This window comes from Zingiber officinale, chromosome 5B, assembly GCF_018446385.1.
Source record: "Zingiber officinale cultivar Zhangliang chromosome 5B, Zo_v1.1, whole genome shotgun sequence".
NCBI classification, from domain to species: Eukaryota; Viridiplantae; Streptophyta; class Magnoliopsida; order Zingiberales; family Zingiberaceae; genus Zingiber; species Zingiber officinale.
Window position 1 is genome coordinate 76,835,835 of NC_055995.1, and position 14,327 is coordinate 76,850,161.

At 34.8% G+C, this 14,327-nt stretch overlaps 2 protein-coding genes across 3 annotated transcripts; one reads left to right on the top strand and one right to left on the bottom strand.

Annotated features, from left to right (window-relative positions):
* Nucleotides 1-176: 176 nt before the first annotated feature.
* On the bottom strand, nucleotides 177-5,154 carry LOC121987507 (nuclear transcription factor Y subunit C-2-like). 2 transcript variants are annotated; one of them, XM_042541271.1, is made up of 7 exons: nucleotides 4,862-5,154; nucleotides 4,687-4,783; nucleotides 4,521-4,588; nucleotides 4,236-4,430; nucleotides 4,005-4,106; nucleotides 902-988; nucleotides 177-238 (listed from the first exon to the last, which is right to left on the bottom strand). In XM_042541271.1, the coding sequence occupies exons 1-6, from the start codon at nucleotides 5,006-5,008 to the stop codon at nucleotides 923-925; spliced, it is 675 nt and encodes a 224-aa protein (XP_042397205.1). In that variant the 5' UTR covers nucleotides 5,009-5,154; the 3' UTR covers nucleotides 177-238; nucleotides 902-922. The 2 variants fall into 2 exon arrangements, with proteins under 2 accessions (XP_042397205.1, XP_042397206.1); XM_042541272.1 differs by lacking the exons at nucleotides 177-238; nucleotides 902-988 and adding an exon at nucleotides 3,477-3,901 and having other exon boundaries at nucleotides 4,862-5,152.
* Nucleotides 5,155-11,368: 6,214 nt separating this feature from the next.
* LOC121984586 (U-box domain-containing protein 3-like) lies at nucleotides 11,369-13,948 on the top strand. The gene is made up of 2 exons (XM_042537587.1): nucleotides 11,369-11,751; nucleotides 12,881-13,948. Exons 1-2 carry the CDS (start codon nucleotides 11,468-11,470, stop codon nucleotides 13,731-13,733), a joined length of 1,137 nt encoding a protein of 378 aa, XP_042393521.1. The 5' UTR covers nucleotides 11,369-11,467; the 3' UTR covers nucleotides 13,734-13,948.
* The last annotated feature ends 379 nt before the right edge of the window (nucleotides 13,949-14,327 follow it).

Sequence of the window (14,327 nt, forward strand, 5' to 3'; positions counted from 1 at the left end):
AATTTAATATACAATTTTCTAACATTCAAAAATAATATCTACAACATTCTGAAGAAATTTCATAAGCAACCAACAAAATGATAACACTATTAAAACAAAGGTAGAACAATATAACACGAGATTTTCTACTTAGATGTCGGTGAAGAGGAGGGATTGCAACTCCTAGTGCTCCTTAATTTGTTAAAGTCTCTCCATTTTTTTAGCTTGTCGGCATTCTTCCCAATACTCTTGAGGACACCTATTCGAATAAAGATATATATTACAAATTAGAAATTAAACTGTACGTGTGATTCTAATTGCACTGCATAAATGTTACATAACCATAAAAACTATTTGATATAGTCATCTAACAGAAGTGCAAAAAGCGTTATCTATGTAACATAAATGGTAACCTCTTGAAACAATATGGTGGCTCTTAAATTTCTTATTAAGCAGAATTTTCATTCTATGTCACTGCATACAAAGCTTCTATTATAAACCATGCAAACATTATTTTTCCCAGTGATCAAGCAGCATTAATTCTAAAAGGTACAATCTAATGCAAACGTTCCCACACACTCCATATGATGCTAAGGAGTAAGTCATACATTAAATTCTAAAAGTGGCCATTAAAGGAAAGAATGCCTTAAATAAAAATGAATCCAGAAAGTTACCATAGGCTTTGGATTAATACTTTAAGTTTACATTGATCATGAGCTAAATCATAAAAAGAGAAGTGGAGTGACATGTTACATCAGTTGACTTTCTAATCTTAAATTTAAGTTTCACCATTTAAAGAAACAAGTCTATTTCTTCCTCTTGGAATCTCAAGATCTATTACATCATCAAGCTGATGCATAGGATACCAATTTAGATGTTAACAGCTTATAAAGTATATTCCTCATTAAATTTGTGTCCTCACCTTAAGAAAATCTGGAATATACTATTTTAAAGTCATGAACACGTTAAGGTTTTCACCAACTATAGTAGGAATGGTTGCAGTAATTACCTGAAACAACATAAATCGTTAGTTTTGAAGGCAGAGTAGAGAGATGTCATGCAACTTTTAGAAATCAATGCAACATAATCTTAAAGAATAACATTATAGCAGGATAAAGATGCTAAAAAAAGTTGTAGATTGAAGAACAATCTATCATTGATCTAGACTTCTTTGGTCAAAAAGTATGCTACAATCCCAAATTAAGGCATCTCATAGCGCAAAACAAATATCATTGAATTTTGAACTACGACATGAAATAACAAAACAAATATGAAATTAAACCTAAGGAACAAAAGAGCAAAGCAAGTATGAAATCTAATCATAATTAATGAAAGACATCCTATCTATCCATTAGTAGTGATCTCATAGCGCATTGTCACTCTACACTACGATTTCACCATTAACGGAACCAAACTAAGGAATGAAAGAGCAAAGTATTAAATGAACCAAACCTAGGAAATGAAAGATGATGCAAATAAGAAAACCTAGTCTAATTTAAGCTATGATTGCAAGGAAATTAAAGACAACATAAAGTAAGCAACTAAAGAAATTAAGCATAGAACGTAATCTAGAGCATTAAAGAAATCTAATCCTAATTGCATACAATAAAAGGACAACTATCACTAACATTTAACCAAACAAAGCATTGAAAGAAATCAAGGAACTAAAATGCATTAATCAAAGTGTTTGGGGCATTTCGTCGAACACATCAAAGGCATAAATTGAGTTGAACAAAGTGCATGCAAAAAATGAACATGGGAGATCATCAATTACAAGCATTCATCAACGTTTAAACAAACATCAACAATCAATTCAAATCAAGTGAAGAAAAACTGCAACAAACAGAGCTGTCCAAATCTAATGAAGGGAAGTGTTGCTTTGTTCGGAATCTGATGAAGGAGCTTCACACAAAACGCCCAGCTCCTGAACTCCCAGTAACCGATGAACAGCAACCAAATATCGGCTGTGCTTGCTTCAACAACAGTGATGATGAACGAATCTTCCACCAAGGAACCCCCTCGGATGGAAGATGAATGGAAGTAATGGAGGTGCTGGAATGAACTGCCGCCAACCTCTGCCTCTACCGCCTGAACCCCAGTAGGAAGAAGTGAAGAAGACCGTCGTAAGGTGAAGGATCTTGTCGGAGAACCCCTCCGACAAGGTGGATGCTCGTTGCTGCTGCCGTCGCTCGCTATTGCCGCCAAGAGATGTTTGCTGCTGCCGTCACCGATTGGAATCCAGAAGAGGAAGATTGGGCAGTGGATGGTCGGCCAGCGATGGTGTGTGGCCAGAGGTTGTCGTCGACCGTTGGTGAAGGAGAAGAAGTGGAAGGGTGGCGGCGTCGCGAGCCCTAGCTCGAGGAGAAGCCACGCGAGATCAAAATCGGGGGTTCTGGTACTGTGCCGTGCGAAGAAATAAAGGAAAGGGAATGGTTTTCTCCTCCTTTAATCTGGGTCGTCCGATTTGATGAAGATGGATCCATTTGATCTAGCTGATGAAGAGATGAGTGGTGCGGATCTAGTTGCCTTCTTGCTTCGATCCAATGGTCCATGTAGCTTCAAATCTGGATGGAGGGTTGGATGACTTAGATCTGAATGAAGAAGGAAGATTTCTCTTGATCTGGATCAACGGCTCATATTAATTCTGCTTGATCTCCATCATTTGACCTCCAAATAAAGTCAAATTTGGAGGAGGAGCGTCTTTCGCGGAGGAGTCGCGAAGGAGGAGTCAGAGATAGTTTTTGTTCGTTTGAAGAGTCACAGAGAAGTGGGTTTTAGGTTTTTTTCATGAAGTTAAAAAAGCTGTTGTGTTTTTAGGATTCAACAACATTCAATAGACAACAGTTTAATAAAACTGTTGTATATTATCACATAAGCAATACTAAAAGACAATAGTTTTTTAAAACCGTTGTCTTTGACACACATTAGACAACAGTGTTTTGAAAAACTATTGTTATTTAAAAAACATTATGGTGAACAACAACAGTTTTCAATAAAACTGTTGTTAAATGGAAAAAAGACAATAATTTCTTGAAAAACTGTTGTCTATTAAGTGTGGTTAAATCCAGAAATTCTTGTAGTCCAATCTAGTCTGCCCACTCGGTGAATTAGTCTGATCTTTTGCACGTTACATAAACCAATCCCTGCTGGCAGCCTGAGATTATCCGCTCAGGTTATTTCGACTGTAAGTTGAATTTAATCCAGTGTAGCTTAAATTCAACTAATATTCGTAAATTTTTGACAACAGATTGTTTGTGTCCAACAATTCCCACAACATTTTTTTAAGCAACTGGGTATGTCTGCCTTTCCTTTGTTTCTTTTACTTGATAGAATATCATACTTTTCTATTTTTGCACCGGCTTACCCTCGACCAGGTCGGGCTTGAGGTTGATTATGTATTTTTTTCATGCAAAAAATATCTTGTTTTTCCTGATCCACTTTAGTCCAAACTTCTAACTTTCAGTATGGGATGTTATGCCTAATGTTGGATTCTATTGAAGAAAGGTCATTTTCTAGCATTTATGGGAAAAGGGACAATTGGCAGAAACAGGTGGTTTAGGTGTTCTAATAGTTATTTCGCAATCTTTATAAGGTAGATCATTACTTTCAAGAGTACTACTACTGATGGTCCAAAAAGTTTATTATGAGGTGGTCCAAATTTTAATGAGGTTGGTCGAATCTTTAGAGGTATATACATTCAAAAGATCCAAAACTATTGAATACAAAACATAGATATGATACGCTTCTTGTGAATTCTCTTTTCATTTAGCAATGCCTATTTGTAAAGCTTGAGATCATTTTTAGGGGATACAAGAGGAATATGATGCGCGATTATAACACTTCTCTTGCCTTTCTGCCACAAGAGTCATTGATTGCTTAATTCGAATCTGCCAATATTTTTCATGCATGTCCATATTTCTCACTACAAAGTGAAACGAGCAAAGATTATGTTCTGAGTGAAAACAAGTCAAAAGTTTAGTTATCACATAAGTAATATAGGATTTGTATGTTTCCTAGAAACTTACCAGTGGAGGAGGTGGCTCATACAAGAAATTGTTAGAGTTAGGGTAAGATTGTTGCTGGGGCATCATTTGCTGCCGCAAAAATGGTGGCTGTCTCATGTATACCTGTCAAAGACACTAAAATCTTCAAATCACAATTGACAATTAATTCATTTTCTTGCATTGATGTTGATTCTTATTTTTCTTTTTTCAAGCAAACATCCTCATCACAATTGAACCAGAAAAATGGTCTACCTGTAGTTCTTCTGCATGAAGAATTTCTAACAAGAAGTTGAGAACATTTGAATGGCAAATGGCTCCTGCAACATCCGTTCTCCGGATGGTGTGCCTCTTGCACTGCTCTGCATGCAGCCATGATCGCACCGCGAGCTCCGAGATGAAAAGCTCACATGCTTTTGCAAAGAATATCGGAGTGTCCGCACTCACCATCTGTTGCCAAATTTATGCAATCACAGTCAAAAGAATCCATAAACATCGCTAGCTAGGTAAATAGGAGATCACTTAGTTCAAAAGAAAAACCTTTGCATCTCCTTCCATTTTCATTATACGTTTAATCCTAGCAAGTGGGAGCTGGTGCTGTTTATAATCTGCAAGGAGAGTTTTAAAATTTTTAATCAACCGAGTGCGGATAAAAAACAATTGCAGAGTTCCTTATAGTGCAATTTTTTTATAGCTATATCTTCACCTGCAAGGTTTTCTACTGCTTGCATTTGTTGCTGCCAGAAACATTGCAAATGCCATTTCTGCAGATCCATAAAATTGACTTGTGCATGCCCAGTCACCTGTGAAGTTACAAAACTTAGAATAGGAATTTCAAAGTACATAAAATATATAATGATAACATCTTTTTGCATTTTTACCCCGTGCAGAGGATTGAATTGGAATTGAACCAGTGGAGCATGAGGCAGTTGAAGGAAGTCAAATGTGGGAGCAGAAGCAATGGCTGATGCCGATGGGAATTCTTCTGGTTGACCACAAAGGTAGATATCCCTTCCTTGATGATTCATTTGTGGATGAGAAATCAACTTCAGTGCGAGGAAGCAAACCAGTTGTATGTCTAAATGCTTTGTCCCAATCTAAAGTCCCTTAAATAAGGAGAGAATTCAGGAAACAGATAGCAGAGGATAGGATGAACCACGCAATAAAGAATAAGCCTGTTACCACAAAAGAATGCTGGTGCAGAGAAGAAGAACAGGGTGGTTGGGGATGATGACAAAGTAGCACGAGAAGAGGCCAGTTTGTCTGCGACACTTGGCAATGGAGGTCAGATTTCTGCTGCGAAAGTAATGAGTTTCTTTATCAGTTGTTGTGGACTTGGAGCCAAGAAGATGTCACGTTTTTGCCATTGCTCCTGTTGACTGTTGTGAGAAAGATAGTAGGAGGGAGGGAGGGAGGGAGCCATGAGTCTGACAGCCACTTGCAAGGTAAGTCTTAATTTTGAATTGTTCAACAGCAATTAAGTGCATGCACTCCCTGGTATCCTATGTGACTTGATTTCACTTGGTAGCTATCATTGGCAAGGTAAAAAACAAGCCTTGTTCAGTAGAGAGTATTTGGATGCCAAGATCCTCCACCCAAGATCATTGGCAAGGTAAGCGCAGGTAGTCTCTGACATCCTCTACAACGGTGTATGGTTGATGAATTTGAGAATGAGAAAATATAATGGAATGATAGTAAAAGATAGTGTTTGGATTGCGGGTTTGAGTATGACAATTTAGGAATGATTTCTAGATTTATGGGAATCAACCAAACTCATATAACTAGGTGGGTTTCATTTACATTCTCATTCCCATTCTCATTACACCTTACTATCAAACATATACCCATAGTCATTCCCATCATTTAACCAAATGCCACCTAAATAGTCACTAAACAATTTATTAGGTGGTATTTGTATTGAAATTGTGTCAAAATTCGAATATCCTGAAGGTAGGTTTCTCTGAGCCTTCCAAATTGTTGAGCCAAATACAACAATAACAATTAAACTTTATGTAAGACATTTTTCTTAGATCCAAATTGTTTAGTCAAATAATTTGATAAATAGCATTTTCTATTGAGACTTTTGGTAAAGGAGTATTGTTTATCAAGTTGTTTGATATAGCGTACACATTAGAGATATCAAACCACCTATCATACAAATATCATCTTCAAAACTAGCCCCGAATAATGATGTTACGGTTAGACTCTTCAAACGGTTAGCTATACATCTAAGAGTCAAATCTCAATTGCCCATAGGGGTGTAATCGAGCCAAGCCGAGTCGAACTCTTGGATGTTTGAGTTTGGCTCGTTTATAATCGAGCCGAGCTCGAGCTTTATTTAACGAATATATTCATAGCTCACGAACTTATTCGAGCTTTCATCGAGCTTAAACGAGCTTAATAAATATAAATTATAAATTTAAATATTCATTAAAAACTAAATTATATATTTAAAAAAAATATAATATTCTTGTTAAATTTTATAATTTTATTCTAATAAGTAAATTTAATATATTTGTCTATGTTTTTCATAAGTAGAGTGTAAAATCTATAAATTCAATATCAAAACTATTATTTTTTTTATTTAAAAATTAATTCATGAGTTTAACGAACATGTTCACGAACTAACGAGCCGAATATTGTGAAGCTTGAGATGGTTTGTTTATCTTAATGAGCCTAATTAAACAAGTTCAAATGAACTTTTATCGAATCGAGCTTCGAATAGCTCACGAGCGGCTTGACTCATTTATACCCCTAGCTGCTCATTGGTGGGAAATTTTTGTGAGATTGATCATCTCTAGGATTGATTGGTTCAAAAAATTAGATATCTGAATTATTTTAAAAAAATCTTCAAAACTAAAATATTATAATTATTAAACTTGTTAATGGCACTCTTGCATTATTACTCATGGCATTAACTTGTGATATGGATTATGGATGACTGAATTTTGACTACATTATATATTCAAATAAATAAATGATATCTTTGAGTTAAGTTGTTGAGGAGTCAAGTTCAAGTAGTTCCTTCGATTGATAATTCCAAACATGTACTAAAAAGGTTTTAAAGAAGATGGAAAATGACACAAAGGTTTGGTTAGATGACTCTCTCCCAATGAGGGAGACTTTCACAAAAACAAATATGCTGATAAAGACTCCTTTAAAAATCAAGGGAAGGTGTCTTAGTTAAAGGATTAAAGTTGTACTAATGATGTGACTAATTGTCAAAGTTTTAAATTATAATGGTGATGTACGGTGCATTTAAAATTATGAAAATTTTCAAAGGGGCATCTAATTTTTAGATTTTTTAAAGGGCGCATTTTTTTTTTTTTTTAACCTCCCTTAACATTACATTCAAATAACAATATCATTTATGATATTGAATTTTAAAGAACACAAATATAATACTACATCAGTTGTTGATTTTAGGATTTATACTATAGTATTGATTTTTAAAATATAGTATTACAATGATGTAGATATTTGAAATCTAACCGTGGTGATATTTAAAATCTGAGAGTATCTATGCGAGATTCCCTATTCAAAATACATAATTTAGATAAATAAATGATTTTATTAAATTTAAATATTCATTTTTCACTATACTATTTTATAGATTTCTTATTTTTTTTCTCTCTTCTCTACAATATTTAGGGAATTCATTCCCTAAATTTAGAGTACTATTCATAAATATAAAATTTTAGGAATAAATAAGGTAGTTGATATAAAGATTTTTAAATTATTTTATCTGAAATTTAAAGTAAAATTTTAAAATAGAGTAACTAATGCGGATGTTCAAGATTGATCCATTAACGATTTAGGTAAAATAGGAGACAAGCATTTTGAAAATTTTGAAAATTAGATTTGTCATTTGAAAATTTCTTAATTTTAAATGCATCATTTGAGGTTATAAATTAGTACAATGTTCCTTAACACTTAAATTATCTCTCCATGGAATTTAAAAAAAAAAAAACTTAAATTGAGTACCCCAGATGTCCTTGTTATCAATTCGTACAATGATGGGCCTCACTGACCTTCGATTCTTTGTGGTTCAATTCGTTTGTCTTCTTCTAGGAAGCATGTGCTTCGTCCCCCCTCAAGTAAATCTTCCTCCACTAGCAGCCAGTTTGGGTGGGTGATCTGCCCATCCGGCCATCCACGCATCCACGGGCGTTTAAAAAAAAAAAAAAAGCGAATTGCCCCCTCGAGTTTCTAAAACTTTTTAACTTTGCTTCCTAAAGAGTTTAATAATGATGTGTGTATTAAATTTACATGTAAGTAGAGGTGTAATCCACTCGAGTCAAGGTCAAATTCTTGAATATTTAAGTTTAATTTGTTTATAATTGAGTCGAGCTCAAATTTTATTTAACGAAAATATTTATAACTCATGAGAAATTATTCGAGCTTTTATCGAGTTTAAACGAACTTAATAAATTTAAATTATAAATTTAAATATTCATTAACAACTAAATTATATATTTTAAAAAATATAATATTCTTATTAAAATTTATAATTTTATTCTAATAAATAAATTTAATATATTTATCAATATTTTTCATAAATAGAGTATAAAATATATAAATTCAATATTAAAACTATTATTTTTTATTTAAAAGTTGATTCATGAGTTTACTAATGAACATGTTCACGAGCTAACGAGTCGAGTATTGTAAAATTTGAGCTTTGTTTGTTTATCTTAACGGGCCTCATTAAACGAGCTCAAATGAATTTTTATCTAATCGAGATTCGAATAGCTCATGAGTGACTTGATTCATTTACACGCCTACATGCAAGTTTCATTATTATCCATTTCACTTATTAAAGTTTTAAAATTCTCCAATTGTATAGGGTATTCTTAAACTCTTTCTTCTGTTTTTTTTTTCCTTGGTTTATAAAACTAATGGATGAATATAGAAAATTTTGAATTATTTAAAATTAAAATTAATATATTATTAGAAGTCTTCTGAATGTATTTATGTACATGAATCTAAATTCAATTGTATAAATTGAGAATAGTAAATTAAATTAAAAACACATTTTCAATTTTTTACTCTAGTCATTCAAAAATTAATTCACCACTCTCAATTGGTGCTATCAAATTTAGATACAAGGGCATAGATATATTAGGGAGGTTTTCAAGAGCACATTAGTTTGGTTTAAAGTGATTCAAAATTTTATAGGTCCATCATCCAATTTCATTTGAAACCTTTTGAAAATTTAAAAGTTTGATATTTTCTAATTCAAGAGAGTCCTAAGAACCTGTTGATAGTATTAGTTGGTGAGTATTATTATCCTAGGCCTTGTAATAAATTTGTTATAAATTTTATCAAGCCTTTATAAATTTAAAAATTTACAGCTATCAATTTATGTTATCGAATTTAGATCAGAGGCCATAAATAGATTAAAGAGATTTATAGAAGTACATTGATTTTGATTTGAAATGATTTAGAATTTTCTAGGTCAAAGTATTTGAGGGAATATGCCACGATTTGAGTATTTTGAAACTCGGGTAATTCTTTGAAATTCAGGTATTCAATTCTTCGAACCAATTGACTAGTCTGATGCCACAAAAGCTCCCACTAGTCAGCAAGGTAAATTGGGAAATGTGCGTTACTCCTCGCCCAATAACTAATGTCTCAAGTTTTCATCTCATTAGATAAAAATATCTTATAATACATCGTAATTAGAAATCAAACCTCAATTATTCGAAATCCAAGTATTCAATTATTCGAACCGATTAAGTCCTGGAGGTGATTAGCCTCATCCCACAGAAAACTCCCACGGGTCACTAAGGTAAATTGAGAAGTTAGAGGTGACTAGCTTGGTCTCACATAAAGCTCCCATTGATCATCAAAGTAAATCAGGAAGTGTGTGCCACTCCTCACCTAGCAACCAACGTCCCAAGTTTTTCACCTCATTAGAGAAAAATGTCCTACAATATGCTATAATTGGAAATCAAACCATGAGTATTTATTTGATTATTTTGTCAAACATCTTGTTCTGCATCATTGTTCGGTCGTGAAATGGGTAATAATTTTTTTTTAATTAGATATTAAATCTTATAACTTGATTAATCCTAGGATAGATGGATCATCCTCACATTTTGCCCACCAAGTCTAAGAAGCTCGACAGCTCTTGATGTGGCATCCATGTGTCACCAAAAGTTCTATCGCCATAAGTAAGTATTTTGCGTGAGAATCAAACCCTTGTTGCTTCATAGAAATGTCAAGCCTCATGCTAGCCATCACACCATGCCTTAAAGTGTGAAATTGATAATATATAGTCACATGATTCAGTGAATTGTTGTTAAATTTATAATTAATACATACAACTTGTAGGGTTTATTCATTTGCTAAATATTATGTTTGATTTTTTTCTTGTTAATAATTTGGGTGTCTAAAATTCGTCCAGAAGGTAAATAATTTTTCTTCTAGTTTACTTATCTGATAAATTTGAAACATAATTTATGCATATTTATATTTAGAGGTTGAGTTTAAGAATATTCATTTATATTAGGATTCAAATTTTGATCATCTTATTGCTTTACCATTACATCACCTCCATTGGGCAATGTTTAATTTCTTCTAATTTTTTTTAGGCCTGTAGGGCATTTATATATATATACAGGCCATATATATATATATATATATATAACATTTTAAAATAAAATTAAAAGTATAACAACGCACTATTAGATAGCGTCAATTCTTAATAATGGATAATCTCTTTAATCTTATGTCTTTAATTTTTATTTCGAGTTTCTTGAGTGTTGGACACGTTGAAAATCTAATTAAAGAATCTACATTCACTTTGCAAATAAAAAATAAATAAATATAAAAGTCACCTTTAATATAATATGCTTCACAGCTTCGAGCACTAATCATATTTTACTTTTATCCTTTTTATGCCTTTAAGCTTTTTAATCTAATTTTTAATTTATCAATAAAAAAATATTAAATCAGATAATACCGAATCTAGGCATCAATCCGGTCCTATCCAAAATTTTCATTGGCAACGAATCATAGTTCAAGATTGCTGCAGCATAGTCTGATCGTTTTAGGCTAAAGGTAATTTACAGTGAAATAATTATAAAATTTTGGTTGATGTAGTGAGAAACCTTAAAATTATAATGGAGTGAGCAAAGTTGTTGTTAGACAGCCGATGCATGAGCAAGTAGATCTATTGCAATTGACTATTTTTTGAGTCGCATGATAATAATTTTATGGTTGCATCTTTCATAAATTGGGTGGAAATTGGAAAATATTAATTTTAAAAAATATTAGGGTAAAATCCGCGGGGACTTAAAATACTGGGTGTTTTATAGATATAACTTTTAAATTACGGGGCGAATTGAAAATTTTGGGACAGTAAAATTCCCTGCCTTAATTTTCGCCCTCGTATTCTCCCTCGCTGCTCCTTGCCCAAAGCGGAAGAGAGTGTTGGGCGAGAGAGAGAGAGAGAGAGAGAGAGAGAGAGAGAGGGCGGAGTGATGGATGAAGGGAAGGAGTCGCCGGGAACTCGTAATTGCCGCGGCGACGGGAGAGTGTCGGCAGCGGAGCTGCAGGGGATTATGGAGGGCGTCATGTCTGGAGTGGAGGAGCTGCAATCTCAGGCAGCGCTGGACATCCGGAGGCTCACCAAGACTTCCTCGAGGAACCGGCGGCAGCTCTCCGCCGCCGTACCACCCCTCGTGGCGATGCTGCGGTCTGGGAAGGCTTCGACGTGTGAAGCTGCCATTCTCGCCCTCTTGAATCTTGCCGTGAAGGATGAAAGGTGCGGCCTTTGGTCTGAAGAAAATAAAAATGGTTCTTTTTCTGTCCTCTAGATTATTGCTCGGTAAGCTTATTGTTCTAGTTGCTTTGTTGATTTGGAAGATGATGGCGCTTAGAAGAATGGAGCTTGTAGAATCCGATAATCTTTCCTTGTGAAGAAAAATGAGAAATTGAGGAAGCTGTAACATAAATTACTGGATGCATTAAAAAGGGATTCTTAGATCGACCGATGCTAGGAAGTACCAAAGAGAAACCCTAACCGAGCGGGATCCAGCCACTTAATTGTTTCACTTTCTGTTGTTTTTCTTGGATAAAGGTGCTTCCAATTAGGAGAAATATTCATCTTGTAAGATTCAAGCTTTTATCAGTTGCTGAAGATTTCCCAAGTTCTAGGTCTGAAGCAGCCATGGTTCTCACTCAGTATGAAGTTCCATCTACATTTGTCAGTTATATGCAAGCCACATGATCTGAAATAATGATTGTATCCGAATCCATTGGCCTCAGGGGGATCAATATATTTTGAATTATTTGGATAGAAAATCTATCATACTTATTAGATTCACTTGCAGATTGAACAACCCAATTAGTAGCTCATTTGTCCTATCTCACATGAGACACTTTAATCTCCCCAAAATTAGTAAACAGGTCTGGGATGACTTCAGCCAGTTAGATCACAATGTGCGGAGTGTCTTTGTGTCCCTCTGAAAATTGGACAAAAATTTAAATGCTTGTCACAATATCTTCTTTTGTAGCAATACAGTCATGCATAATCTGAAGTGAGACAAGGTTCATGTTTATAACGACCCCAAATATTTAGCAATAACAGTTAGTTGTTATTGTTGCCCACACTTTCCCCAATTATTCTCCCATACTGTGACTTACAAGTGCATACAACCATGGGTTTTATTTCTTGTTTTGAGTTACAGAATTTATAGTTGAATTGCCAAAATGTTACCATCGCTTGCAAGTTCCGTAGTTTAATTCGATGGGATTTTTTTTTTCAGATGTTAACATTGGTTGCCCAAATATTCTTGGTCTACTGCCCCTGATTTATAAATTTATTTTACTGCAACATTGCATAAAACTAATACGAAGTGTTTGCTGAATTGTGCTGTGCTTTATATTTGCAGGAACAAGATCAGTATAGTGGAAGCAGGAGCACTTGAACCATTGCTTGTTTTCTTAGACTCAACAAATTCTTGTTTACGGGAGTATGCCGCTGCCTCCTTTTTTACCCTTTCTGCCTCATATGTCAACAAAACCAGGATAAGTGCCTCCGGGGCCATTCCACTCCTTATTAAGGTCCTTGAATATGGAAGCCAACAAGCCAAGGTAGATTCTATAGCAGCTCTTCACAATCTTTCCTTGATCAATGACAACCTCAAGACCATCCTCGCACTTAATCCTATTCCACATATGATCAACTTTCTCAAGACTTGTAAGAAGTCCTCAAAGTCAGCGGAGAAATGTTGTGCCCTTTTGGAATCATTGATCAGTTTTAATGAAGGTAGGCAGGCTTTGACAGCTGAGGAAGGTGGGGTGCTAACTGTCGTCGAGATTCTTGAAGAAGGATCTTCTCCAAGTAGAGAGCACTCAGTTGGAGCTCTCTTGACGATGTGCGAGAGCGACCGAAGCAGATACAAAGGCCTTATTCTAAAAGAAGGTGCCATTCCAGGTCTTCTTGAGCTCACTGTTCAAGGGACTCCAACATCTCAAGCGAAAGCTCATCGGCTTCTAGAGTTACTGAGGGACTCTCCCTATCAAAGATCCAAACTAAAGCCAGACACGCTCGAGAACATTGTGAGTAGCATTGTCTCCAAGATTGAAGGCGAGGAACAGGCAGGGAAAGCAAAGAAGATGTTGGCAGAGATGATTCAGATCAGCATGGAGCAGAGCTTGAGGCATTTGCAACGAAGGGCCCTCGTGTGCACCCCAAAGGATCTTCCTCCCGGAAACCGTCGATCCGAAGTTTCATCAAAATAAGCATAGTTTTTCTTTGTTTTGCTTACTTTCATAGATATGCTTACTGATTAAGAAGAGAAAATGCATGTATTGACTACTAGGATGGTGTGCCAGTCCTGGCCAGTGATGGTATAAGGTGATTGGTGAGGTTTTTCTATTCAATACCATGTATATACGATAAGCCACTTTTTCCTACAATATTTTCGTCTCTGAAATCTGTTGTCGACACTTGCATGTTATGAAGTGTTTAACAAGTTATTATAGTGCAATCATGCATAACTTATTGTCTAAAATGAATACCTACAAACCCCAACCAAAGCTCGGGACTTTGTCTAATCAATCAGCATGTTTAGAGCAACAGTTATAACTTTATTATGCTTTCTTGCCTAATATGTTTATGAAAGAATTCTGAAAGACTTTATGCTATAAATTGCATTTGTGGGTATTCATAGGCTTCAAAAAAACTTCTCTATTTTGCTGAGCTACGCTTGGAATGTTGTCATTCTGTATAATGAAGGAACAAGCCTGGTCTGCCATTTTGGTACCATACCACAAGACTAAACTAAAAGGGCTGCGTTCACCTTTGCTAAGGAAAAGTGGTAATTGCTAAACAAA